Below are 27,988 nucleotides of genomic sequence, written 5' to 3'. Positions count from 1 at the left end.
AGCTTTAGTTGCTCCCAGGTTAGTTATTGTATGGCTTCTTACGTTCCTGTTAATAAAGACCTGCCTTTGAGGTCATCACCGTGTGTCTAGAGCTGTGCATTTGGGTCCTCTCTTGCCTTTACACAGCTGCCACTTGACACTATATTTAGATGAAGGTCAGATGGAGGTCTCAGACTGCTTGCTGCTGGATTGGAAAAGAAAACACCAAAAAAGAGCCACGTGACAGCAACTGCAACATTGCTACTAAATTTGAAAAGTGACTTGTTGATGACTTGTGATGTGTTGGAGCTTTTGCTCCATAACCTTTTAGTTCATGGTGCGCAGAAATCATTTGAGCCACATGTGATTCCGAAGATCCTCCAGGGTGAAGCGGTCCTTGTAGTGCTTCCTCAGACACCCCGTCAAAAAATCCCTGCATTCTTTACAGAAATGAAATACTCTTGTTAAAGTTATCCACAAAGTTATTTCACCTTTCTTATATCAACAGCCCTTTTGGCAGAAATCTTACTGTTTGAAATGTCAGCTAAAATCGGTGGGTTTTGGTTGATGATCTTGTAGTCGCAGTCAAATGGTAACTTGTTGTGTAACAGCTGGTACATCACAACACCCAGCTGCCAGGCTGTAGTATATTCTGCAGAGCAGAAGCCGTACATGAACCACTCTGGACTATAGTAGATCCTGGTTCCTAAAACACAAAGATAAGAAGAATTAATGGGGAGGGAACATGATGTGGAGACAGTTCATGACAGCACAACGCTGTGGCTGAAAACATACCTGCGTTCCTCCTGAACCTTTGTCCCGGAGTAAACGTGACTCCACAGCCAAAATCGATGTATCGCACTCGGGGTTCCTCCGAAGATGTTTCAATTAGAATGTTGTGTGGTTTAATATCTCGGTGGAAAACCCCCTTGTTATCCATCGTAATGGCTGCGTCAACTAGTTGCTTCATTATGACCTAAAAGAAAGGAAGCCATATTTGGAGCACAGGACATTCTCTATGAAAAACTGCTGTAAGCTCCAAATGCTCGTCACTTACCTTAACATGTGTCTCTGACAGAGGTTTATCTGTAGTTTTGAGGTAATTGTCTAAGTCCATGCAATTTTCTGGTTTCTCAAAAACCATAATAAGCTCATCTTCCAGATCAAACCAGTCAAGTAGAAGTGGGGTTATACTGCTTTCCGTATCGTGTGGTCCAGCCCCAACTTGTATCAGTAGCGCCACCTCCAGGGGAACATCAGTACTTTTCCCATTCCAATCCTTCAGAAGGAAAGTTACTTCAGGTCAGTATTCAGAATTTCAACAAAAGTAGCTATCAGCGTACAGACAGTTTTGAAATAGTCACAAAATGACCTGATCTTTAAAAAGCATTCTTTCCACTGAAACATGTCAGTTTAAACAATAAGGTGACCCACTGTTCATAGAATTCGACCATATTTCCTGACGATTTCACACACAACTGTGAGACCAGTCTGGTTCATGCACGGAGGAAATACGTGCCTTATGCTTGATGCCTGAGAAGGCCTGAAATAATATAAATACCTGCTGGAATAAGAAAAGACGCTTACCATTGTTGTGCGCGCAAGTCTGCGCTGTTGAACATGTTTGATTGCCACCTGCATTAAAGACATTTTCTGGGTTAGAGAAGTACAAACAGGAATAAACTGAAGATCTGTGAAATGCAAATGTAAGAAGCCATACTGGAAAACTGTCTTTTATGCGTATTCCAGAAAACACGGTGGCAAAGCCTCCATGACCCAGCACCTCCAGCTCTTGATATTTTTCCAGGAAGTCTTCTGCAGACACACAGGAAAAACATACAGGTTATGACTTGTTACACAGAAAACAGCTGGCACAGTCCTATAGAGCTTTGCTATAACATTTCTATTAATTGGTAAATAGCAGCTACATTTTAGCAGATTAGTAGGTAGGTAACGTCACTACTGCCCAGAGTGTCTCTTATTGTCGATTGGTCCCACAGGAATCAAACCCAATCTCAAACCCCAGGACAAATTCTAAAGGATCTTGTGATCCAGCTCAGAAATATTGCCATTATCTTACCTTTTCTGTCAGTGCCGGATATCCTCGGTGAGTCACATGTTTCAGAGGGTTCCTGGGTGGGACTCTCCTCTGGGCTCGTTGTCCTGCTTTTTTTGCTGGATGGTCCCTCAGATTCGTCACTAGTGCTCTTCCGTTTGTTGCTCCTCTTAATTATACTAGAGTCGCTTGAAGGCACTATGAGAAGGCCAACTAAAATGGAAAAAGTAGTTTGACTTTAAGCATTTTCAGTCCAACTCTGTGTGTCAACTGCTTTCTACTGACTTTCTAAGGTCTGGCAATCGTGCATTAAAGCAATAACTGCACACTGAAAATCAACACAAAGAAGGCTAAATGAACCAACTACAAAGTTAAAGACCGTTAAGTACACAGTTAAAGTCACAAAATAAACTACATAGCCAAGATAATGTCACAGCTAAAACAGGTCTTATCACTTACATTTCAAACTGGATTCCCCAGAAACAAAGTGGCTGGGACCCGGTTTTGGACCTCCACTGCTTTTGCTTTTTTTGGGGGATTTGTCCAGTCTTTCAGGTAAGTCCCTTCTCTTTCTTCCCTCTATTCTTCCATCTGGAGTCATCTTCACCAGTGTGGAGATGCAAGGCTCTGTTTGGTGTCCTGAAATCAACAAAAGATGATTTAAGTCAAATTCAGTTGCCTCAAATAAAAACCCAGAAGCATGCATAATTACCATATGAATCCCATTTGACTTACCTAGAGGGTTATTCAGATCCACAGGACGTGGTGCAGTATAAGTTGGCCAAGACTTTGACATTGTGTGATTCATTTAGGTTAATTTAGTTTCAGGATTTCACTCTTCACTCTGCAAAGATGCAATGAGCTGTGTGTGAGAACTATGATCTTTAGTGTCTTATAACAATGTCTTATAACAACGAGGTGATGACATCACAAGATTTTGGAATTCTTGGTTTCCATAGCTACAGAACATCAGCCTGGGCTAGGCAGTAGTTTCTGGTGAAGGCAAAGTTCTGTAAAGATTTATTTAGGGGTGCAATATTGCAAAAACTGTAGCGCAGCTGCATAAATGCATGTTTATAGAGGGCTGCTTCAAGGTGGGAACTGTGCTTCTACAACAAAGGCCATAAAACTAGTTAGGAACAAGCAATGGATATTATAGATAATATTGTAGCTATTATACCAACAAGAAGGACTCTCTTTGGGCAGCATTTACTTGTAAGGCAGTAGTGAAGGCTAATGGATAGCTTTGCAGGCTAAAAGCTAGCAGCACAGGTTAAGAGATAAGATAAGATAAGATAAGATAGAACTTTATTAATCCCTCGGGTGGGTTCCTCTGGGAAATTCGACTTCCAAAAAAAGCACAGCAACGACCAAAGTTACAGTTACAGAACTGTTATATATATATATACACACACACACACACACACACACACACACACACACACACACACACACACACACACACATATATAAATACAGAGACAAATATAAATAAAATATACAAAGGGGATAAATAGAATAAATAGGAATAAAAAATAAAAATACAAGTGAATTGCACATTTCAAGTATTGAGTCTGTTGACTATTTACAAAAAGTATTGCACAAGGTATTGCACAGTGAGGTGAAGAGGCACTACAGCTTAGTTGTTCCCTCCTTTGTCCTCCTGTTTCCCCTCCCTCTCCCCTCCAGAGAGGAGTTAAACAGTCTGATGGCGTGTGGGACAAAGGAGTTTTTAAGTCTGTTATTTCTTGTCTTGGGGAGAAGCAACCTGTCACTGAACAGACTCTTCTGATTGTTTATGGCCGTGTGCAGAGGATGCCCAGCATTGTCCATAATGTCCATCAGTTTCTTTAATGTCCTTTTCTCTGCCACTGTCACCAGAGTGTCCAGCTTCATGCCGACCACAGAGCTAGCCCTCCTGATCAGTTTCTCCAGCCTGGATGAGTCCCTCTTTGCTGTGCTGCTCCCCCAGCACACCACAGCATAGAAAAGTACTCCAGCAACCACTGACTGGTAAAACATCCTCAGGAGCTTCCTGCAGATGTTAAAAGACCTCAGCCTCCTGAGGAAGTACAGTCGGCTTTGGGCTTTTTTATACAGGTGCTCTGTGTTGCATGACCAGTCCAGTTTATTGTCCACCCACAGCCCGAGGTACTTGTACTTGTTGACCACCTCCACCTCCTCCCCCTCTATCTGAACTGGCAGTGGACCTTCTCTGGACCTCCCGAAGTCCACAACCAGTTCCTTAGTCTTTGAGGTGTTGAGTTGCAGGTGGTTTGTGTGACTCCATAAGTCAAAATTCACTTGATTTCAGTTTTATTTACAGCACCAAATCACAAAAACAGTTGCCTAAAGGTGCTGGAATGTGTTGACTGATCTATAAATCGTATCTGTGCGCATTATTGTGACTAGTTACTCACTAAATGTATGAGCAGTATTGGATGTAATGCATAATAAAATTATGCGTTACTGTGATGAGGTTATATTTTTCAAGGTTCAAAGGCTATAGAAAGAAAGCACGTGTAGCCCAGTGAATTTGAACTTCCACAGTTATTCTTTTTCCTTTCCTGCCTAATGTATTTTCTTATAATTTCTCAATAATTTATTTGCTCTGTTTTACCTAACCTCCGACTGTCTTGGTGAGTGTTGTGGAAGTTAGTATTGTTAGCTGATGTAACAAGCATGGTACCTGCTTCCCAACTCTATCGGTGTGGGGTTTTTTTTCTTTTTTTCTTTAACTGCTGGTTGTTCATATTTATGTTCCACTTGTATACCTCATCTGTTTGTATGTTGTATACTCACTGATTGTTCAATAAAGTTCTTGTTAAAATTACACACATATATATATATATTAGGGGTGCAACAATACACAAAATTCACGGTTCGGTTCGATACTTTGGTGTCACGGTTCGATGTTTTTTCGATACAAAAAAATGTTCATGCCTTTTTAATTTGTCATTTATTAAAATTATGAATATATATTTTAACTCAAAAGTACAGTTTTTAAATTTAACCCTAACCCTTGTGCGTGTTTTTTATTTTGACAGCGAATGCACACCTGCGGACCACTTATGTGCAGCCCTGGTTATTTAGCTCATCATATCGCAGCCACAGAAATTCTTTTGTCCATGAAACCATAAAGCTGCACTTTCTTTTTGCCTTATAGTCTGATTTGTCATAACTTCTCCGTTTTGTGGTAAGCTTTTCTTTGGCTGTCACTTCTTCACCCTGACCTGTCTTATTTGGCTCAGCAGAACTAAAATATATATCCTGCTGCTTTTACACACGCACTCACATAACGCTCAGCGATTCTCTGCGCGATCAACCTCTCACATGTTTAAGCTGCAGGAGATTTCACTTGTCATGTTTGCATAGTAAGCTAACGATTGATAAGACGATGTCAGAGGAATTGGTGCACAAATTATCATCACTCACCAATCAGTGCTGTCGCTCTCTATACACAGTTCGTGCGATTGCAAAGTGAAAGCAAAAAACAAGCGCAAATTCAAACGCGATTTCAATATGTCACATATTGACAGTATATAAGTATTGTCTTGAGCACTGTTAGTGCCAACATATATAAATGGCAAAATAAAATAAAAATACTTCATGAATATCTCATAATTGTATATATTTGTGCATTGAGCTGAGCATTGAGCGGGGACTTTTCACTATCGATCGATTATGATCAATGACAGTGAACCTGAGCACCTCCCCTACCTTTGGTGTGCGCTCACGCAGCTTGTAGAAAAAGTTTAGTGTGGAAGAAGTGGAGAAGGTGGAGCTGAAAAGCTGACATAAAACAATTAAAACTAAAAATGGGTGCAGCAAAATGTGTCGATTTAACCGCCATGTTAGCTGTCAGTGCTGCTGCACCAGCAGCAAGCGGTAACAACTAGTGACAACCAGTGAGAACCAGCAACAACCGGTAACCAAGCCTCACAGTCAAATATTGTTTGAAACAGATACTTGGATTTCAAATAATTTAGAACTGATACTACCTTTTATGTGATGCTCCTCTTCTATCCAAATCACCTGAAAGGCAACAAAAAAGATTCTCTATCCCTGGTGATTGCTGCAACCAGCAGCACAGCAGTGAAAAAAAAGCAGTGATCATTTGTATGTAAACAACACATGAGTTATTGGATGTGATCGCTACAGGTTATCACATCCAATATGGCAACAGCTCTTGAGCAATGTGTGCATGACATGACAAAGGTTAATAAGAGGCCTAACATTGTAGAGGGAAGCCAAAGTGTTTGAGGAGAACTCGGAAAGACACAGGCCATCACCATGGACTCAACCAAAAAGGATGAATGCATGTTGTGTGCATGCTGCATACCTATGTGTTCAAAGTAAAACGTGTGTACTGAACAGAGCATTTGCCATCCAGAAGCATTTATTGTATTTGTAATCATGCTTTTGTATCATATTTTATGAAGAAGACTAGTCAGTTGGCAATATGGCGCCACCTGTTGTCATCTTCTCTCTGCTCTGATTCCCAAATGTGGTCAAACATTAATATATAGTTTTTTATACACAAGTACTTGGAGAAACAAAGGTTTCTGGGGCAATGTGCTCATTTAAAGGCACATATAGGGCTAAGGGCTCAGTTCAAACACAGTGGGTTGTGGGGATTAATCCAGCTCCGACAAGTCTCAGGCGGATCTTACCGCTAGCAGCCCAGGAATAAAGCCCCCGAAGATCTGCCTCTTTCCGAAGACGACGGAGCAGGACAACAAAGCCGGCTCTCTTCCCCCGCTTCCTCCGACGAGGCCTCTGAAGCAAAATTGAGCTGACCGGCAAGAGTGGAGGTGAACCGGGTGCTGCGTCGCGCTCAAGCGGCGGTGGGAAAACAACGTCGTATCGTTGACTCTGAAAGTTATCCATAGCAGATTTGATCGGCAGTAACGCATGGCGATCATAAATCCGAAGGGAGATGACATCGGACAAAGCTGTAGCAAGAACACTTGCATAACATATGAAGTAAACAAACACACGGACGGAGGCAGCGGCACAGCCAAACACAGGTGCCATCTTGCTTCTTGGGACAACAACAGTAATGAAAAAATCACACAAAATATGACTCTTTTTGTTTTGTTTTTTTAATAGTTTTTAACTTAAAATGGCACCAAATAGTATACCCCCAAAGCAAACCTTTCGGTATGCCAACATTTCTTCAGCTATTTTCAGGGCAGGGTCGGATGATGATGAGCTACAATAAAATGCATCATGGCCTCACTTCAATTCAATTCAATTCAAGGGTCGCGGGGGGCGCTGGAGCCTATCCCAGCTGTCATAGGGCGAGAGGCGGGGTACACCCTGGACAGGTCGCCAGTCTGTCGCAGGGCCAACACACAGGGACAGACAACCATTCGCACTCACATTCACACCTAATGGCAATTTGGATTATCCAATTAACCTATCCCCACAAGCTGCATGTCTTTGGACGGTGGGAGGAAGCCGGAGTACCCGGAGGGAACCCACGCAAACACGGGGAGAACATGCAAACTCCACACAGAAAGACCCCGGCCTGATGTTGGAATTGAACTCAGGACCTTCTTGCTGTGCGGCAACAGTGCTAACCACCGTGCCACCGTGCTGCCCAATTCAATTCAATTCAATTGTATTTATATAGCGCCAAATCACAACAAAAGTCGCCTCAAGGCGCTTCATAGATACAGAGAAAAACCCAACAATCATATGACCCCCTTTGAGCAAGCACTTTGGCGACAGTGGGAAGGAAAAACTCCCTTTTAACAGGAAGAAACCTCCGGCAGAACCAGGCTCAGGGAGGGGCGGCCATCTGCTGCGACCGGTTGGGGTGAGAGAAGGAAGACAGGATAAAGACATGCTGTGGAAGAGAGACAGAGGTTAATAACAGATATACACTACATTTTCATCAATGACATTTTTCATAAAGCAAGCCTACAAAAGCCTATATGTCATGGTCCTGGGTCATTTTGACCCAGTGTTCTTAGTTTTCCTGTAGTTTTGTATTTTGTTCCTTATGTCCATTGGATTGGTTGGTTTGGTATTTGGATTCCCCCTGTGTCCATGTTTTTATTGTGGTGTTTGTTCTGGTACCGTGTTCCCATCCTTTGTGTTCTGTGTTCTCCTCATCCCCCCATATTCATCCTTCTTCTCTGCCTCTCTCTCTCTGTGCTCATCTCTGTGTACTGTGTTGTGTTTAAGGTCCACATCTTGGTGTCAGTATTTTCAGTTTCGTGTCCTCCCTGCTCGCTAATTGTCTTCAGCTGTGTTCCCCGTGTGTTCCCACTTCTCTCATTACCTTCTGTGTATTTATGTCAGAGTGTCCCTTTGTTCTGTGTTGCGTCGTCCCTCTAGGTTGTGTGCATTTACCGTGTCTTCCCAGCGCCTCAGCTTTAGTTGCTCCCAGGTTAGTTATTGTATGGCTTCTTATGTTCCTGTTAATAAAGACCTGCCTTTGAGGTCATCACCGTGTGTCTAGAGCTGTGCATTTGGGTCCTCTCTTGCCTTCACACAGCCGCCGCTTGACACTATATTTAGATGAAGGTCAGATGGAGGTCTCAGACTGCTTGCTGCTGGATTGGAAAAGAAAACACCAAAAAAGAGCCACGTGACAGCAACTGCAACATTGCTACTAAATTTGAAAAGTGACTTGTTGATGACTTGTGATGTGTTGGAGCTTTTGCTCCATAACCTTTTAGTTCATGGTGCGCAGAAATCATTTGAGCCACATGTGATTCTGAAGATCCTCCAGGGTGAAGCGGTCCTTGTAGTGCTTCCTCAGACACCCCGTCAAAAAATCCCTGCATTCTTTACAGAAATGAAATACTCTTGTTAAAGTTATCCACAAAGTTATTTCACCTTTCTTATATCAACAGCCCTTTTGGCAGAAATCTTACTGTTTGAAATGTCAGCTAAAATCGGTGGGTTTTGGTTGATGATCTTGTAGTCGCAGTCAAATGGTAACTTGTTGTGTAACAGCTGGTACATCACAACACCCAGCTGCCAGGCTGTAGTATATTCTGCAGAGCAGAAGCCGTACATGAACCACTCTGGACTATTGTAGATCCTGGTTCCTAAAACACAAAGATAAGAAGAATTAATGGGGAGGGAACATGATGTGGAGACAGTTCATGACAGCACAACGCTGTGGCTGAAAACATACCTGCGTTCCTCCTGAACCTTTGTCCCGGAGTAAACGTGACTCCACAGCCAAAATCGATGTATCGCACTCGGGGTTCCTCCGAAGATGTTTCAATTAGAATGTTGTGTGGTTTAATATCTCGGTGGAAAACCCCCTTGTTATCCATCGTAATGGCTGCGTCAACTAGTTGCTTCATTATGACCTAAAAGAAAGGAAGCCATATTTGGAGCACAGGACATTCTCTATGAAAAACTGCTGTAAGCTCCAAATGCTCGTCACTTACCTTAACATGTGTCTCTGACAGAGGTTTATCTGTAGTTTTGAGGTAATTGTCTAAGTCCATGCAATTTTCTGGTTTCTCAAAAACCATAATAAGCTCATCTTCCAGATCAAACCAGTCAAGTAGAAGTGGGGTTATACTGCTTTCCGTATCGTGTGGTCCAGCCCCAACTTGTATCAGTAGCGCCACCTCCAGGGGAACATCAGTACTTTTCCCATTCCAATCCTTCAGAAGGAAAGTTACTTCAGGTCAGTATTCAGAATTTCAACAAAAGTAGCTATCAGCGTACAGACAGTTTTGAAATAGTCACAAAATGACCTGATCTTTAAAAAGCATTCTTTCCACTGAAACATGTCAGTTTAAACAATAAGGTGACCCACTGTTCATAGAATTCGACCATATTTCCTGACGATTTCACACACAACTGTGAGACCAGTCTGGTTCATGCACGGAGGAAATACGTGCCTTATGCTTGATGCCTGAGAAGGCCTGGAATAATATAAATACTAGGGCTGCCACAAACGATCATTTTGATAGTCGACTAGTCACCGATTATTTTTGCGATTAGTCGACTAATCAGATCATCCATTGGACGTAAAACTACAGCTTATTGCACCAGCAGTATCTGCTCTTATATAACTATCATTAGCTTACAGCTTTAAGTGTTTAAGGTCTGTGCTAACTAAAAATAAAGACAAGATGATAGTTTATTAAATTTTAATGAAATTTGCAGATTATTTCGGTGAAGTTTAATAAACTCCTTGCTATCTAAAATATAACAGGACACTGGAGTATATTCTGGAGCATCTCACACTTCTGATAATCAGCTGTCTGCTTGATGTTTATTCAGCTGTGTAAAAGCTATAACTTTAATCTCAGACAAACTGATTTACTCAGGAACAAATAAAATACTAAAAAAAAAGCCAAACAATAACATTTTAAGTTATCTAAGTGACTCATATATATTTAACCTGAGTAGCGAAAGACGGCGGTGGGTTTGAAAACGATTTGCGGGGAGTCCGGTGTTCTCACGGCGCTAGTGAGCCTAGCCCCCGGCTAGCTATCGAGCTAGTGGGTAACAGACGTCTCCGAAAACGTCGGAGCGCTTTTGAAAATATGTGGTGTCCTGATAAACTGAGCAGATATTTGAGGTTTACACAGCTACATTCTCGCCTGAAAATATGTTAAACGTTTATTTTGTGACCCAGAAAGAATAATAAGAGTAACATTAAAACTAACTAGCTGCCGCCATTGTTGGAAACTGAGCTGGGCCGCGCTATGAATTCTGGGACACAGCTGCTTCTTCTTCTTCTTCGGGGTTTAACGGCAGCTGGCATCCTCGTACATGCAATGCTGCCATCTTCTGTTTCAGTCCGTTATTACACTCTTAAATCCTGCCACTTACTCCTGCGTCTTTTGTGATCTTACAAAGCTTCAAACGACGCGTCGACTATTAAATCAGTCGTCGACGATTTTGATAGTCGACGTAATCGTGACTAGTCGACAAATCGTGGCAGCCCTAATAAATATCTGCTGGAATAAGAAAAGACGCTTACCATTGTTGTGCGCGCAAGTCTGCGCTGTTGAACATGTTTGATTGCCACCTGCATTAAAGACATTTTCTGGGTTAGAGAAGTACAAACAGGAATAAACTGAAGATCTGTGAAATGCAAATGTAAGAAGCCATACTGGAAAACTGTCTTTTATGCGTATTCCAGAAAACACGGTGGCAAAGCCTCCATGACCCAGCACCTCCAGCTCTTGATATTTTTCCAGGAAGTCTTCTGCAGACACACAGGAAAAACATACAGGTTATGACTTGTTACACAGAAAACAGCTGGCACAGTCCTATAGAGCTTTGCTATAACATTTCTATTAATTGGTAAATAGCAGCTACATTTTAGCAGATTAGTAGGTAGGTAACGTCACTACTGCCCAGAGTGTCTCTTATTGTCGATTGGTCCCACAGGAATCAAACCCAATCTCAAACCCCAGGACAAATTCTAAAGGATCTTGTGATCCAGCTCAGAAATATTGCCATTATCTTACCTTTTCTGTCAGTGCCGGATATCCTCGGTGAGTCACATGTTTCAGAGGGTTCCTGGGTGGGACTCTCCTCTGGGCTCGTTGTCCTGCTTTTTTTGCTGGATGGTCCCTCAGATTCGTCACTAGTGCTCTTCCGTTTGTTGCTCCTCTTAATTATACTAGAGTCGCTTGAAGGCACTATGAGAAGGCCAACTAAAATGGAAAAAGTAGTTTGACTTTAAGCATTTTCAGTCCAACTCTGTGTGTCAACTGCTTTCTACTGACTTTCTAAGGTCTGGCAATCGTGCATTAAAGCAATAACTGCACACTGAAAATCAACACAAAGAAGGCTAAATGAACCAACTACAAAGTTAAAGACCGTTAAGTACACAGTTAAAGTCACAAAATAAACTACATAGCCAAGATAATGTCACAGCTAAAACAGGTCTTATCACTTACATTTCAAACTGGATTCCCCAGAAACAAAGTGGCTGGGACCCGGTTTTGGACCTCCACTGCTTTTGCTTTTTTTGGGGGATTTGTCCAGTCTTTCAGGTAAGTCCCTTCTCTTTCTTCCCTCTATTCTTCCATCTGGAGTCATCTTCACCAGTGTGGAGATGCAAGGCTCTGTTTGGTGTCCTGAAATCAACAAAAGATGATTTTGTTTAAGTCAAATTCAGTTGCCTCAAATAAAAACCCAGAAGCATGCATAATTACCATATGAATCCCATTTGACTTACCTAGAGGGTTATTCAGATCCACAGGACGTGGTGCAGTATAAGTTGGCCAAGACTTTGACATTGTGTGATTCATTTAGGTTAATTTAGTTTCAGGATTTCACTCTTCACTCTGCAAAGATGCAATGAGCTGTGTGTGAGAACTATGATCTTTAGTGTCTTATAACAATGTCTTATAACAACGAGGTGATGACATCACAAGATTTTGGAATTCTTGGTTTCCATAGCTACAGAACATCAGCCTGGGCTAGGCAGTAGTTTCTGGTGAAGGCAAAGTTCTGTAAAGATTTATTTAGGGGTGCAATATTGCAAAAACTGTAGCGCAGCTGCATAAATGCATGTTTATAGAGGGCTGCTTCAAGGTGGGAACTGTGCTTCTACAACAAAGGCCATAAAACTAGTTAGGAACAAGCAATGGATATTATAGATAATATTGTAGCTATTATACCAACAAGAAGGACTCTCTTTGGGCAGCATTTACTTGTAAGGCAGTAGTGAAGGCTAATGGATAGCTTTGCAGGCTAAAAGCTAGCAGCACAGGTTAAGTCAAAATTCACTTGATTTCAGTTTTATTTACAGCACCAAATCACAAAAACAGTTGCCTAAAGGTGCTGGAATGTGTTGACTGATCTATAAATCGTATCTGTGCGCATTATTGTGACTAGTTACTCACTAAATGTATGAGCAGTATTGGATGTAATGCATAATAAAATTATGCGTTACTGTGATGAGGTTATATTTTTCAAGGTTCAAAGGCTATAGAAAGAAAGCACGTGTAACCCAGTGAATTTGAACTTCCACAGTTATTCTTTTTCCTTTCCTGCCTAATGTATTTTCTTATAATTTCTCAATAATTTATTTGCTCTGTTTTACCTAACCTCCGACTGTCTTGGTGAGTGTTGTGGAAGTTAGTATTGTTAGCTGATGTAACAAGCATGGTACCTGCTTCCCAACTCTATCGGTGTGGGGTTTTTTTTCTTTTTTTCTTTAACCGCTGGTTGTTCATATTTATGTTCCACTTGTATACCTCATCTGTTTGTATGTTGTATACTCACTGATTGTTCAATAAAGTTCTTGTTAAAATTACACACATATATATATATATTAGGGGTGCAACAATACACAAAATTCACGGTTCGGTTCGATACTTTGGTGTCACGGTTCGATATTTTTTCGATACAAAAAAAATGTTCATGCCTTTTTAATTTGTCATTTATTAAAATTATAAATATATATTTTAACTCAAAAGTACAGTTTTTAAATTTAACCCTAACCCTTGTGCGTGTTTTTTATTTTGACAGCGAATGCACACCTGCGGACCACTTATGTGCAGCCCTGGTTATTTAGCTCGTCATATTGCAGCCACAGAAATTCTTTTGTCCATGAAACCATAAAGCTGCACTTTCTTTTTGCCTTATAGTCTGATTTGTCATAACTTCTCCGTTTTATGGTAAGCTTTTCTTTGGCTGTCACTTCTTCACCCTGACCTGTCTTATTTGGCTCAGCAGAACTAAAATATATATCCTGCTGCTTTTACACACGCACTCACATAACGCTCAGCGATTCTCTGCGCGATCAACCTCTCACATGTTTAAGCTGCGGGAGATTTCACTTGTCATGTTTGCATAGTAAGCTAACGATTGATAAGACGATGTCAGAGGAATTGGTGCACAAATTATCATCACTCACCAATCAGTGCTGTCGCTCTCTATACACAGTTCGTGCGATTGCAAAGTGAAAGCAAAAAACAAGCGCAAATTCAAACGCGATTTCAATATGTCACATATTGACAGTATATAAGTATTGTCTTGAGCACTGTTAGTGCCAACATATATAAATGGCAAAATAAAATAAAAATACTTCATGAATATCTCATAATTGTATATATTTGTGCATTTGAGCTGAGCATTGAGCGGGGACTTTTCACTATCGATCGATTATGATCAATGACAGTGAACCTGAGCACCTCCCCTACCTTTGGTGTGTGCTCACGCAGCTTGTAGAAAAAGTTTAGTGTGGAAGAAGTGGAGAAGGTGGAGCTGAAAAGCTGACATAAAACAATTAAAACTAAAAATGGGTGCAGCAAAATGTGTCGATTTAACCGCCACGTTAGCTGTCAGTGCTGCTGCACCAGCAGCAAGCGGTAACAACTAGTGACAACCAGTGAGAACCAGCAACAACCGGTAACCAAGCCTCACAGTCAAATATTGTTTGAAACAGATACTTGGATTTCAAATAATTTAGAACTGATACTACCATTTATGTGATGCTCCTCTTCTATCCAAATCACCTGAAAGGCAACAAAAGAGATTCTCTATCCCTGGTGATTGCTGCAACCAGCAGCACAGCAGTGAAAAAAAAGCAGTGATCATTTGTATGTAAACAACACATGAGTTATTGGATGTGATCGCTACAGGTTATCACATCCAATATGGCAACAGCTCTTGAGCAATGTGTGCATGACATGACAAAGGTTAATAAGAGGCCTAACATTGTAGAGGGAAGCCAAAGTGTTTGAGGAGAACTCGGAAAGACACAGGCCATCACCATGGACTCAACCAAAAAGGATGAATGCATGTTGTGTGCATGCTGCATACCTATGTGTTCAAAGTAAAACGTGTGTACTGAACAGAGCATTTGCCATCCAGAAGCATTTATTGTATTTGTAATCATGCTTTTGTATCATATTTTATGAAGAAGACTAGTCAGTTGGCAATATGGCGCCACCTGTTGTCATCTTCTCTCTGCTCTGATTCCCAAATGTGGTCAAACATTAATATATAGTTTTTTATACACAAGTACTTGGAGAAACAAAGGTTTCTGGGGCAATGTGCTCATTTAAAGGCACATATAGGGCTAAGGGCTCAGTTCAAACACAGTGGGTTGTGGGGATTAATCCAGCTCCGACAAGTCTCAGGCGGATCTTACCGCTAGCAGCCCAGGAATAAAGCCCCCGAAGATCTGCCTCTTTCCGAAGACAACGGAGCAGGACAACAAAGCCGGCTCTCTTCCCCCGCTTCCTCCGACGAGGCCTCTGAAGCAAAATTGAGCTGACCGGCAAGAGTGGAGGTGAACCGGGTGCTGCGTCGCGCTCAAGCGGCGGTGGGAAAACAACGTCGTATCGTTGACTCTGAAAGTTATCCATAGCAGATTTGATCGGCAGTAACGCATGGCGATCATAAATCCGAAGGGAGATGACATCGGACAAAGCTGTAGCAAGAACACTTGCATAACATATAAAGTAAACAAACACACGGACGGAGGCAGCGGCACAGCCAAACACAGGCGCCATCTTGCTTCTTGGGACAACAACAGTAATGAAAAAAATCACACAAAATATGACTCTTTTTTTTTTTTTTTTAATAGTTTTTAACTTAAAATGGCACCAAATAGTACCCCCAAAGCAAACCTTTCGGTATGCCAACATTTCTTCAGCTATTTTCAGGGCAGGGTCGGATGATGATGAGCTACAATAAAATGCATCATGGCCTCACTTCAATTCAATTCAATTCAAGGGTCGCGGGGGGCGCTGGAGCCTATCCCAGCTGTCATAGGGCGAGAGGCGGGGTACACCCTGGACAGGTCGCCAGTCTGTCGCAGGGCCAACACACAGGGACAGACAACCATTCGCACTCACATTCACACCTAATGGCAATTTGGATTATCCAATTAACCTATCCCCACAAGCTGCATGTCTTTGGACGGTGGGAGGAAGCCGGAGTACCCGGAGGGAACCCACGCAAACACGGGGAGAACATGCAAACTCCACACAGAAAGACCCCGGCCTGATGTTGGAATTGAACTCAGGACCTTCTTGCTGTGCGGCAACAGTGCTAACCACCGTGCCACCGTGCTGCCCAATTCAATTCAATTCAATTGTATTTATATAGCGCCAAATCACAACAAAAGTCGCCTCAAGGCACTTCATAGATACAGAGAAAAACCCAACAATCATATGACCCCCTTTGAGCAAGCACTTTGGCGACAGTGGGAAGGAAAAACTCCCTTTTAACAGGAAGAAACCTCCGGCAGAACCAGGCTCAGGGAGGGGCGGCCATCTGCTGCGACCGGTTGGGGTGAGAGAAGGAAGACAGGATAAAGACATGCTGTGGAAGAGAGACAGAGGTTAATAACAGATATACACTACATTTTCATCAATGACATTTTTCATAAAGCAAGCCTACAAAAGCCTATATGTCATGGTCCTGGGTCATTTTGACCCAGTGTTCTTAGTTTTCCTGTAGTTTTGTATTTTGTTCCTTATGTCCATTGGATTGGTTGGTTTGGTATTTGGATTCCCCCTGTGTCCATGTTTTTATTGTGGTGTTTGTTCTGGTACCGTGTTCCCATCCTTTGTGTTCTGTGTTCTCCTCATCCCCCCATATTCATCCTTCTTCTCTGCCTCTCTCTCTCTGTGCTCATCTCTGTGTACTGTGTTGTGTTTAAGGTCCACATCTTGGTGTCAGTATTTTCAGTTTCGTGTCCTCCCTGCTCGCTAATTGTCTTCAGCTGTGTTCCCCGTGTGTTCCCACTTCTCTCATTACCTTCTGTGTATTTATGTCAGAGTGTCCCTTTGTTCTGTGTTGCGTCGTCCCTCTAGGTTGTGTGCATTTACCGTGTCTTCCCAGCGCCTCAGCTTTAGTTGCTCCCAGGTTAGTTATTGTATGGCTTCTTATGTTCCTGTTAATAAAGACCTGCCTTTGAGGTCATCACCGTGTGTCTAGAGCTGTGCATTTGGGTCCTCTCTTGCCTTCACACAGCCGCCGCTTGACACTATATTTAGATGAAGGTCAGATGGAGGTCTCAGACTGCTTGCTGCTGGATTGGAAAAGAAAACACCAAAAAAGAGCCACGTGACAGCAACTGCAACATTGCTACTAAATTTGAAAAGTGACTTGTTGATGACTTGTGATGTGTTGGAGCTTTTGCTCCATAACCTTTTAGTTCATGGTGCGCAGAAATCATTTGAGCCACATGTGATTCCGAAGATCCTCCAGGGTGAAGCGGTCCTTGTAGTGCTTCCTCAGACACCCCGTCAAAAAATCCCTGCATTCTTTACAGAAATGAAATACTCTTGTTAAAGTTATCCACAAAGTTATTTCACCTTTCTTATATCAACAGCCCTTTTGGCAGAAATCTTACTGTTTGAAATGTCAGCTAAAATTGGTGGGTTTTGGTTGATGATCTTGTAGTCGCAGTCAAATGGTAACTTGTTGTGTAACAGCTGGTACATCACAACACCCAGCTGCCAGGCTGTAGTATATTCTGCAGAGCAGAAGCCGTACATGAACCACTCTGGACTATTGTAGATCCTGGTTCCTAAAACACAAAGATAAGAAGAATTAATGGGGAGGGAACATGATGTGGAGACAGTTCATGACAGCACAACGCTGTGGCTGAAAACATACCTGCGTTCCTCCTGAACCTTTGTCCCGGAGTAAACGTGACTCCACAGCCAAAATCGATGTATCGCACTCGGGGTTCCTCCGAAGATGTTTCAATTAGAATGTTGTGTGGTTTAATATCTCGGTGGAAAACCCCCTTGTTATCCATCGTAATGGCTGCGTCAACTAGTTGTTTCATTATGACCTAAAAGAAAGGAAGCCATATTTGGAGCACAGGACATTCTCTATGAAAAACTGCTGTAAGCTCCAAATGCTCGTCACTTACCTTAACATGTGTCTCTGACAGAGGTTTATCTGTAGTTTTGAGGTAATTGTCTAAGTCCATGCAATTTTCTGGTTTCTCAAAAACCATAATAAGCTCATCTTCCAGATCAAACCAGTCAAGTAGAAGTGGGGTTATACTGCTTTCCGTATCGTGTGGTCCAGCCCCAACTTGTATCAGTAGCGCCACCTCCAGGGGAACATCAGTACTTTTCCCATTCCAATCCTTCAGAAGGAAAGTTACTTCAGGTCAGTATTCAGAATTTCAACAAAAGTAGCTATCAGCGTACAGACAGTTTTGAAATAGTCACAAAATGACCTGATCTTTAAAAAGCATTCTTTCCACTGAAACATGTCAGTTTAAACAATAAGGTGACCCACTGTTCATAGAATTCGACCATATTTCCTGACGATTTCACACACAACTGTGAGACCAGTCTGGTTCATGCACGGAGGAAATACGTGCCTTATGCTTGATGCCTGAGAAGGCCTGAAATAATATAAATACTAGGGCTGCCACAAACGATCATTTTGATAGTCGACTAGTCACCGATTATTTTTGCGATTAGTCGACTAATCAGATCGTCCATTGGACGTAAAACTACAGCTTATTGCACCAGCAGTATCTGCTCTTATATAACTATCATTAGCTTACAGCTTTAAGTGTTTAAGGTCTGTGCTAACTAAAAATAAAGACAAGATGATAGTTTATTACATTTTAATGAAATTTGCAGATTGTTTCGGTGAAGTTTAATAAACTCCTTGCTATCTAAAATATAACAGGACACTGGAGTATATTCTGGAGCATCTCACACTTCTGATAATCAGTTGTCTGCTTGATGTTTATTCAGCTGTGTAAAAACTATAACTTTAATCTCAGACAAACCGATTTACTCAGGAACAAATAAAATACTAAAAAAAAAAGCCAAACAATAACATTTTAAGTTATCTAAGTGACTCATATATATTTAACCTGAGTAGCGAAAGACGGCGGTGGGTTTGAAAACGATTTGCGGGGAGTCCGGTGTTCTCACGGCGCTAGTGAGCCTAGCCCCCGGCTAGCTATCGAGCTAGTGGGTAACAGACGTCTCCGAAAACGTCGGAGCGCTTTTGAAAATATGTGGTGTCCTGATAAACTGAGCAGATATTTGAGGTTTACACAGCTACATTCTCGCCTGAAAATATGTTAAACGTTTATTTTGTGACCCAGAAAGAATAATAAGAGTAACATTAAAACTAACTAGCTGCCGCCATTGTTGGAAACTGAGCTGGGCCGCGCTATGAATTCTGGGACACAGCTGCTTCTTCTTCTTCTTCGGGGTTTAACGGCAGCTGGCATCCTCGTACATGCAATGCTGCCATCTTCTGTTTCAGTCCGTTATTACACTCTTAAATCCTGCCACTTACTCCTGCGTCTTTTGTGATCTTACAAAGCTTCAAATGACGCGTCGACTATTAAATCAGTCGTCGACGATTTTGATAGTCGACGTAATCGTGACTAGTCGACAAATCGTGGCAGCCCTAATAAATATCTGCTGGAATAAGAAAAGACGCTTACCATTGTTGTGCGCGCAAGTCTGCGCTGTTGAACATGTTTGATTGCCACCTGCATTAAAGACATTTTCTGGGTTAGAGAAGTACAAACAGGAATAAACTGAAGATCTGTGAAATGCAAATGTAAGAAGCCATACTGGAAAACTGTCTTTTATGCGTATTCCAGAAAACACGGTGGCAAAGCCTCCATGACCCAGCACCTCCAGCTCTTGATATTTTTCCAGGAAGTCTTCTGCAGACACACAGGAAAAACATACAGGTTATGACTTGTTACACAGAAAACAGCTGGCACAGTCCTATAGAGCTTTGCTATAACATTTCTATTAATTGGTAAATAGCAGCTACATTTTAGCAGATTAGTAGGTAGGTAACGTCACTACTGCCCAGAGTGTCTCTTATTGTCGATTGGTCCCACAGGAATCAAACCCAATCTCAAACCCCAGGACAAATTCTAAAGGATCTTGTGATCCAGCTCAGAAATATTGCCATTATCTTACCTTTTCTGTCAGTGCCGGATATCCTCGGTGAGTCACATGTTTCAGAGGGTTCCTGGGTGGGACTCTCCTCTGGGCTCGTTGTCCTGCTTTTTTTGCTGGATGGTCCCTCAGATTCGTCACTAGTGCTCTTCCGTTTGTTGCTCCTCTTAATTATACTAGAGTCGCTTGAAGGCACTATGAGAAGGCCAACTAAAATGGAAAAAGTAGTTTGACTTTAAGCATTTTCAGTCCAACTCTGTGTGTCAACTGCTTTCTACTGACTTTCTAAGGTCTGGCAATCGTGCATTAAAGCAATAACTGCACACTGAAAATCAACACAAAGAAGGCTAAATGAACCAACTACAAAGTTAAAGACCGTTAAGTACACAGTTAAAGTCACAAAATAAACTACATAGCCAAGATAATGTCACAGCTAAAACAGGTCTTATCACTTACATTTCAAACTGGATTCCCCAGAAACAAAGTGGCTGGGACCCGGTTTTGGACCTCCACTGCTTTTGCTTTTTTTGGGGGATTTGTCCAGTCTTTCAGGTAAGTCCCTTCTCTTTCTTCCCTCTATTCTTCCATCTGGAGTCATCTTCACCAGTGTGGAGATGCAAGGCTCTGTTTGGTGTCCTGAAATCAACAAAAGATGATTTTGTTTAAGTCAAATTCAGTTGCCTCAAATAAAAACCCAGAAGCATGCATAATTACCATATGAATCCCATTTGACTTACCTAGAGGGTTATTCAGATCCACAGGACGTGGTGCAGTATAAGTTGGCCAAGACTTTGACATTGTGTGATTCATTTAGGTTAATTTAGTTTCAGGATTTCACTCTTCACTCTGCAAAGATGCAATGAGCTGTGTGTGAGAACTATGATCTTTAGTGTCTTATAACAATGTCTTATAACAACGAGGTGATGACATCACAAGATTTTGGAATTCTTGGTTTCCATAGCTACAGAACATCAGCCTGGGCTAGGCAGTAGTTTCTGGTGAAGGCAAAGTTCTGTAAAGATTTATTTAGGGGTGCAATATTGCAAAAACTGTAGCGCAGCTGCATAAATGCATGTTTATAGAGGGCTGCTTCAAGGTGGGAACTGTGCTTCTACAACAAAGGCCATAAAACTAGTTAGGAACAAGCAATGGATATTATAGATAATATTGTAGCTATTATACCAACAAGAAGGACTCTCTTTGGGCAGCATTTACTTGTAAGGCAGTAGTGAAGGCTAATGGATAGCTTTGCAGGCTAAAAGCTAGCAGCACAGGTTAAGTCAAAATTCACTTGATTTCAGTTTTATTTACAGCACCAAATCACAAAAACAGTTGCCTAAAGGTGCTGGAATGTGTTGACTGATCTATAAATCGTATCTGTGCGCATTATTGTGACTAGTTACTCACTAAATGTATGAGCAGTATTGGATGTAATGCATAATAAAATTATGCGTTACTGTGATGAGGTTATATTTTTCAAGGTTCAAAGGCTATAGAAAGAAAGCACGTGTAACCCAGTGAATTTGAACTTCCACAGTTATTCTTTTTCCTTTCCTGCCTAATGTATTTTCTTATAATTTCTCAATAATTTATTTGCTCTGTTTTACCTAACCTCCGACTGTCTTGGTGAGTGTTGTGGAAGTTAGTATTGTTAGCTGATGTAACAAGCATGGTACCTGCTTCCCAACTCTATCGGTGTGGGTTTTTTTTTCTTTTTTTCTTTAACCGCTGGTTGTTCATATTTATGTTCCACTTGTATACCTCATCTGTTTGTATGTTGTATACTCACTGATTGTTCAATAAAGTTCTTGTTAAAATTACACACATATATATATATATTAGGGGTGCAACAATACACAAAATTCACGGTTCGGTTCGATACTTTGGTGTCACGGTTCGATATTTTTTCGATACAAAAAAAATGTTCATGCCTTTTTAATTTGTCATTTATTAAAATTATAAATATATATTTTAACTCAAAAGTACAGTTTTTAAATTTAACCCTAACCCTTGTGCGTGTTTTTTATTTTGACAGCGAATGCGCACCTGCGGACCACTTATGTGCAGCCCTGGTTATTTAGCTCATCATATCGCAGCCACAGAAATTCTTTTGTCCATGAAACCATAAAGCTGCACTTTCTTTTTGCCTTATAGTCTGATTTGTCATAACTTCTCCGTTTTGTGGTAAGCTTTTCTTTGGCTGTCACTTCTTCACCCTGACCTGTCTTATTTGGCTCAGCAGAACTAAAATATATATCCTGCTGCTTTTACACACGCACTCACATAACGCTCAGCGATTCTCTGCGCGATCAACCTCTCACATGTTTAAGCTGCAGGAGATTTCACTTGTCATGTTTGCATAGTAAGCTAACGATTGATAAGACGATGTCAGAGGAATTGGTGCACAAATTATCATCACTCACCAATCAGTGCTGTCGCTCTCTATACACAGTTCGTGCGATTGCAAAGTGAAAGCAAAAAACAAGCGCAAATTCAAACGCGATTTCAATATGTCACATATTGACAGTATATAAGTATTGTCTTGAGCACTGTTAGTGCCAACATATATAAATGGCAAAATAAAATAAAAATACTTCATGAATATCTCATAATTGTATATATTTGTGCATTTGAGCTGAGCATTGAGCGGGGACTTTTCACTATCGATTGATTATGATCAATGACAGTGAACCTGAGCACCTCCCCTACCTTTGGTGTGCGCTCACGCAGCTTGTAGAAAAAGTTTAGTGTGGAAGAAGTGGAGAAGGTGGAGCTGAAAAGCTGACATAAAACAATTAAAACTAAAAATGGGTGCAGCAAAATGTGTCGATTTAACCGCCATGTTAGCTGTCAGTGCTGCTGCACCAGCAGCAAGCGGTAACAACTAGTGACAACCAGTGAGAACCAGCAACAACCGGTAACCAAGCCTCACAGTCAAATATTGTTTGAAACAGATACTTGGATTTCAAATAATTTAGAACTGATACTACCTTTTATGTGATGCTCCTCTTCTATCCAAATCACCTGAAAGGCAACAAAAAAGATTCTCTATCCCTGGTGATTGCTGCAACCAGCAGCACAGCAGTGAAAAAAAAGCAGTGATCATTTGTATGTAAACAACACATGAGTTATTGGATGTGATCGCTACAGGTTATCACATCCAATATGGCAACAGCTCTTGAGCAATGTGTGCATGACATGACAAAGGTTAATAAGAGGCCTAACATTGTAGAGGGAAGCCAAAGTGTTTGAGGAGAACTCGGAAAGACACAGGCCATCACCATGGACTCAACCAAAAAGGATGAATGCATGTTGTGTGCATGCTGCATACCTATGTGTTCAAAGTAAAACGTGTGTACTGAACAGAGCATTTGCCATCCAGAAGCATTTATTGTATTTGTAATCATGCTTTTGTATCATATTTTATGAAGAAGACTAGTCAGTTGGCAATATGGCGCCACCTGTTGTCATCTTCTCTCTGCTCTGATTCCCAAATGTGGTCAAACATTAATATAGTATATACAACAGTAATGAAAAAATCACACAAAATATGACTCTTTTTTTTTTTTTTAATAGTTGTTAACTTAAAATGGCACCAAATAGTACCCCCAAAGCAAACCTTTCGGTATGCCAACATTTCTTCAGCTACTTTCAGGGCAGGGTCGGATGATGATGAGCTACAATAAAATGCATCATGGCCTCACTTCAATTCAAGGGTCGCGGGGGGCGCTGGAGCCTATCCCAGCTGTCATAGGGCGAGAGGCAGGGTACACCCTGGACAGGTCGCCAGTCTGTCGCAGGGCCAACACACAGGGACAGACAACCATTCACACTCACATTCACACCTAATGGCAATTTGGATTATCCAATTAACCTATCCCCACAAGCTGCATGTCTTTGGACGGTGGGAGGAAGCCGGAGTACCCGGAGGGAACCCACGCAAACACGGGGAGAACATGCAAACTCCACACAGAAAGACCCCAGCCTGATGTTGGAATTGAACTCAGGACCTTCTTGCTGTGCGGCAACAGTGCTAACCACCGTGCCACCGTGCTGCCCAATTCAATTCAATTGTATTTATATAGCGCCAAATCACAACAAAAGTCGCCTCAAGGCGCTTCATAGATACAGAGAAAAACCCAACAATCATATGACCCCCTTTGAGCAAGCACTTTGGCGACAGTGGGAAGGAAAAACTCCCTTTTAACAGGAAGAAACCTCCGGCAGAACCAGGCTCAGGGAGGGGCGGCCATCTGCTGCGACCGGTTGGGGTGAGAGAAGGAAGACAGGATAAAGACATGCTGTGGAAGAGAGACAGAGGTTAATAACAGATATACACTACATTTTCATCAATGACATTTTTCATAAAGCAAGCCTACAAAAGCCTATATGTCATGGTCCTGGGTCATTTTGACCCAGTGTTCTTAGTTTTCCTGTAGTTTTGTATTTTGTTCCTTATGTCCATTGGATTGGTTGGTTTGGTATTTGGATTCCCCCTGTGTCCATGTTTTTATTGTGGTGTTTGTTCTGGTACCGTGTTCCCATCCTTTGTGTTCTGTGTTCTCCTCATCCCCCCATATTCATCCTTCTTCTCTGCCTCTCTCTCTCTGTGCTCATCTCTGTGTACTGTGTTGTGTTTAAGGTCCACATCTTGGTGTCAGTATTTTCAGTTTCGTGTCCTCCCTGCTCGCTAATTGTCTTCAGCTGTGTTCCCCGTGTGTTCCCACTTCTCTCATTACCTTCTGTGTATTTATGTCAGAGTGTCCCTTTGTTCTGTGTTGCGTCGTCCCTCTAGGTTGTGTGCATTTACCGTGTCTTCCCAGCGCCTCAGCTTTAGTTGCTCCCAGGTTAGTTATTGTATGGCTTCTTACGTTCCTGTTAATAAAGACCTGCCTTTGAGGTCATCACCGTGTGTCTAGAGCTGTGCATTTGGGTCCTCTCTTGCCTTTACACAGCTGCCACTTGACACTATATTTAGATGAAGGTCAGATGGAGGTCTCAGACTGCTTGCTGCTGGATTGGAAAAGAAAACACCAAAAAAGAGCCACGTGACAGCAACTGCAACATTGCTACTAAATTTGAAAAGTGACTTGTTGATGACTTGTGATGTGTTGGAGCTTTTGCTCCATAACCTTTTAGTTCATGGTGCGCAGAAATCATTTGAGCCACATGTGATTCCGAAGATCCTCCAGGGTGAAGCGGTCCTTGTAGTGCTTCCTCAGACACCCCGTCAAAAAATCCCTGCATTCTTTACAGAAATGAAATACTCTTGTTAAAGTTATCCACAAAGTTATTTCACCTTTCTTATATCAACAGCCCTTTTGGCAGAAATCTTACTGTTTGAAATGTCAGCTAAAATCGGTGGGTTTTGGTTGATGATCTTGTAGTCGCAGTCAAATGGTAACTTGTTGTGTAACAGCTGGTACATCACAACACCCAGCTGCCAGGCTGTAGTATATTCTGCAGAGCAGAAGCCGTACATGAACCACTCTGGACTATAGTAGATCCTGGTTCCTAAAACACAAAGATAAGAAGAATTAATGGGGAGGGAACATGATGTGGAGACAGTTCATGACAGCACAACGCTGTGGCTGAAAACATACCTGCGTTCCTCCTGAACCTTTGTCCCGGAGTAAACGTGACTCCACAGCCAAAATCGATGTATCGCACTCGGGGTTCCTCCGAAGATGTTTCAATTAGAATGTTGTGTGGTTTAATATCTCGGTGGAAAACCCCCTTGTTATCCATCGTAATGGCTGCGTCAACTAGTTGCTTCATTATGACCTAAAAGAAAGGAAGCCATATTTGGAGCACAGGACATTCTCTATGAAAAACTGCTGTAAGCTCCAAATGCTCGTCACTTACCTTAACATGTGTCTCTGACAGAGGTTTATCTGTAGTTTTGAGGTAATTGTCTAAGTCCATGCAATTTTCTGGTTTCTCAAAAACCATAATAAGCTCATCTTCCAGATCAAACCAGTCAAGTAGAAGTGGGGTTATACTGCTTTCCGTATCGTGTGGTCCAGCCCCAACTTGTATCAGTAGCGCCACCTCCAGGGGAACATCAGTACTTTTCCCATTCCAATCCTTCAGAAGGAAAGTTACTTCAGGTCAGTATTCAGAATTTCAACAAAAGTAGCTATCAGCGTACAGACAGTTTTGAAATAGTCACAAAATGACCTGATCTTTAAAAAGCATTCTTTCCACTGAAACATGTCAGTTTAAACAATAAGGTGACCCACTGTTCATAGAATTCGACCATATTTCCTGACGATTTCACACACAACTGTGAGACCAGTCTGGTTCATGCACGGAGGAAATACGTGCCTTATGCTTGATGCCTGAGAAGGCCTGAAATAATATAAATACCTGCTGGAATAAGAAAAGACGCTTACCATTGTTGTGCGCGCAAGTCTGCGCTGTTGAACATGTTTGATTGCCACCTGCATTAAAGACATTTTCTGGGTTAGAGAAGTACAAACAGGAATAAACTGAAGATCTGTGAAATGCAAATGTAAGAAGCCATACTGGAAAACTGTCTTTTATGCGTATTCCAGAAAACACGGTGGCAAAGCCTCCATGACCCAGCACCTCCAGCTCTTGATATTTTTCCAGGAAGTCTTCTGCAGACACACAGGAAAAACATACAGGTTATGACTTGTTACACAGAAAACAGCTGGCACAGTCCTATAGAGCTTTGCTATAACATTTCTATTAATTGGTAAATAGCAGCTACATTTTAGCAGATTAGTAGGTAGGTAACGTCACTACTGCCCAGAGTGTCTCTTATTGTCGATTGGTCCCACAGGAATCAAACCCAATCTCAAACCCCAGGACAAATTCTAAAGGATCTTGTGATCCAGCTCAGAAATATTGCCATTATCTTACCTTTTCTGTCAGTGCCGGATATCCTCGGTGAGTCACATGTTTCAGAGGGTTCCTGGGTGGGACTCTCCTCTGGGCTCGTTGTCCTGCTTTTTTTGCTGGATGGTCCCTCAGATTCGTCACTAGTGCTCTTCCGTTTGTTGCTCCTCTTAATTATACTAGAGTCGCTTGAAGGCACTATGAGAAGGCCAACTAAAATGGAAAAAGTAGTTTGACTTTAAGCATTTTCAGTCCAACTCTGTGTGTCAACTGCTTTCTACTGACTTTCTAAGGTCTGGCAATCGTGCATTAAAGCAATAACTGCACACTGAAAATCAACACAAAGAAGGCTAAATGAACCAACTACAAAGTTAAAGACCGTTAAGTACACAGTTAAAGTCACAAAATAAACTACATAGCCAAGATAATGTCACAGCTAAAACAGGTCTTATCACTTACATTTCAAACTGGATTCCCCAGAAACAAAGTGGCTGGGACCCGGTTTTGGACCTCCACTGCTTTTGCTTTTTTTGGGGGATTTGTCCAGTCTTTCAGGTAAGTCCCTTCTCTTTCTTCCCTCTATTCTTCCATCTGGAGTCATCTTCACCAGTGTGGAGATGCAAGGCTCTGTTTGGTGTCCTGAAATCAACAAAAGATGATTTAAGTCAAATTCAGTTGCCTCAAATAAAAACCCAGAAGCATGCATAATTACCATATGAATCCCATTTGACTTACCTAGAGGGTTATTCAGATCCACAGGACGTGGTGCAGTATAAGTTGGCCAAGACTTTGACATTGTGTGATTCATTTAGGTTAATTTAGTTTCAGGATTTCACTCTTCACTCTGCAAAGATGCAATGAGCTGTGTGTGAGAACTATGATCTTTAGTGTCTTATAACAATGTCTTATAACAACGAGGTGATGACATCACAAGATTTTGGAATTCTTGGTTTCCATAGCTACAGAACATCAGCCTGGGCTAGGCAGTAGTTTCTGGTGAAGGCAAAGTTCTGTAAAGATTTATTTAGGGGTGCAATATTGCAAAAACTGTAGCGCAGCTGCATAAATGCATGTTTATAGAGGGCTGCTTCAAGGTGGGAACTGTGCTTCTACAACAAAGGCCATAAAACTAGTTAGGAACAAGCAATGGATATTATAGATAATATTGTAGCTATTATACCAACAAGAAGGACTCTCTTTGGGCAGCATTTACTTG

At 41.7% G+C, this 27,988-nt stretch overlaps 4 protein-coding genes across 4 annotated transcripts; all 4 read right to left on the bottom strand.

Moving 5' to 3' along the window:
• Positions 1-327: 327 nt before the first annotated feature.
• Positions 328-2,843, bottom strand: LOC146614475 (serine/threonine-protein kinase pim-2-like). The gene is made up of 9 exons (XM_085376733.1): positions 2,771-2,843; positions 2,495-2,674; positions 2,060-2,248; positions 1,700-1,794; positions 1,567-1,614; positions 1,037-1,258; positions 775-955; positions 509-685; positions 328-419 (listed from the first exon to the last, which is right to left on the bottom strand). The coding sequence occupies exons 1-9, from the start codon at positions 2,841-2,843 to the stop codon at positions 328-330; spliced, it is 1,257 nt and encodes a 418-aa protein (XP_085232859.1).
• Positions 2,844-8,744: 5,901 nt separating this feature from the next.
• On the bottom strand, positions 8,745-12,288 carry LOC146614474 (serine/threonine-protein kinase pim-2-like). Its single transcript, XM_085376701.1, has 9 exons — positions 12,216-12,288; positions 11,935-12,114; positions 11,500-11,688; positions 11,140-11,234; positions 11,007-11,054; positions 9,454-9,675; positions 9,192-9,372; positions 8,926-9,102; positions 8,745-8,836 (listed from the first exon to the last, which is right to left on the bottom strand). Exons 1-9 carry the CDS (start codon positions 12,286-12,288, stop codon positions 8,745-8,747), a joined length of 1,257 nt encoding a protein of 418 aa, XP_085232827.1.
• Positions 12,289-17,173: 4,885 nt separating this feature from the next.
• On the bottom strand, positions 17,174-20,718 carry LOC146614473 (serine/threonine-protein kinase pim-2-like). The gene is made up of 9 exons (XM_085376742.1): positions 20,646-20,718; positions 20,365-20,544; positions 19,930-20,118; positions 19,570-19,664; positions 19,437-19,484; positions 17,883-18,104; positions 17,621-17,801; positions 17,355-17,531; positions 17,174-17,265 (listed from the first exon to the last, which is right to left on the bottom strand). The coding sequence occupies exons 1-9, from the start codon at positions 20,716-20,718 to the stop codon at positions 17,174-17,176; spliced, it is 1,257 nt and encodes a 418-aa protein (XP_085232868.1).
• Positions 20,719-25,064: 4,346 nt separating this feature from the next.
• On the bottom strand, positions 25,065-27,580 carry LOC146614472 (serine/threonine-protein kinase pim-2-like). Its single transcript, XM_085376731.1, has 9 exons — positions 27,508-27,580; positions 27,232-27,411; positions 26,797-26,985; positions 26,437-26,531; positions 26,304-26,351; positions 25,774-25,995; positions 25,512-25,692; positions 25,246-25,422; positions 25,065-25,156 (listed from the first exon to the last, which is right to left on the bottom strand). Exons 1-9 carry the CDS (start codon positions 27,578-27,580, stop codon positions 25,065-25,067), a joined length of 1,257 nt encoding a protein of 418 aa, XP_085232857.1.
• Positions 27,581-27,988: the final 408 nt, after the last annotated feature.

Source organism: Diplotaxodon limnothrissa, linkage group LG17, assembly GCF_057381915.1.
Source record: "Diplotaxodon limnothrissa isolate DT_005_m linkage group LG17, D_limnothrissa_male_GT1.1, whole genome shotgun sequence".
Lineage (NCBI taxonomy): Eukaryota > Metazoa > Chordata > Actinopteri > Cichliformes > Cichlidae > Diplotaxodon > Diplotaxodon limnothrissa.
The sequence above is the reverse complement of the archived record's forward strand: the minus strand, read 5'-3'. Positions and strand labels throughout refer to the sequence as shown.

What these genes read in the sequence shown, in the direction of transcription:
- LOC146614474 (XM_085376701.1), bottom strand. Translation starts at nt 12,288, where the DNA reads ATGAATCACACAATGTCAAAGTCTTGGCCAACTTATACTGCACCACGT. An exon ending in TGGGGAATCCAGTTTGAAAT is followed by an intron (nt 11,689 to 11,934) that starts GTAAGTGATAAG and finishes TTTCCATTTTAG; the next exon opens with TTGGCCTTCTCATAGTGCCT. An exon ending in GACTTGCGCGCACAACAATG is followed by an intron (nt 9,676 to 11,006) that starts GTAAGCGTCTTT and finishes TTCCTTCTGAAG; the next exon opens with GATTGGAATGGGAAAAGTAC.
- LOC146614473 (XM_085376742.1), bottom strand. Translation starts at nt 20,718, where the DNA reads ATGAATCACACAATGTCAAAGTCTTGGCCAACTTATACTGCACCACGT. An exon ending in GGATCTGAATAACCCTCTAG is followed by an intron (nt 20,545 to 20,645) that starts GTAAGTCAAATG and finishes TGTTGATTTCAG; the next exon opens with GACACCAAACAGAGCCTTGC. An exon ending in TGGGGAATCCAGTTTGAAAT is followed by an intron (nt 20,119 to 20,364) that starts GTAAGTGATAAG and finishes TTTCCATTTTAG; the next exon opens with TTGGCCTTCTCATAGTGCCT.
- LOC146614472 (XM_085376731.1), bottom strand. Translation starts at nt 27,580, where the DNA reads ATGAATCACACAATGTCAAAGTCTTGGCCAACTTATACTGCACCACGT. An exon ending in GGATCTGAATAACCCTCTAG is followed by an intron (nt 27,412 to 27,507) that starts GTAAGTCAAATG and finishes TGTTGATTTCAG; the next exon opens with GACACCAAACAGAGCCTTGC. An exon ending in GACTTGCGCGCACAACAATG is followed by an intron (nt 25,996 to 26,303) that starts GTAAGCGTCTTT and finishes TTCCTTCTGAAG; the next exon opens with GATTGGAATGGGAAAAGTAC.
- LOC146614475 (XM_085376733.1), bottom strand. Translation starts at nt 2,843, where the DNA reads ATGAATCACACAATGTCAAAGTCTTGGCCAACTTATACTGCACCACGT. An exon ending in GGATCTGAATAACCCTCTAG is followed by an intron (nt 2,675 to 2,770) that starts GTAAGTCAAATG and finishes TGTTGATTTCAG; the next exon opens with GACACCAAACAGAGCCTTGC. An exon ending in TGTCAGAGACACATGTTAAG is followed by an intron (nt 956 to 1,036) that starts GTAAGTGACGAG and finishes CCTTTCTTTTAG; the next exon opens with GTCATAATGAAGCAACTAGT.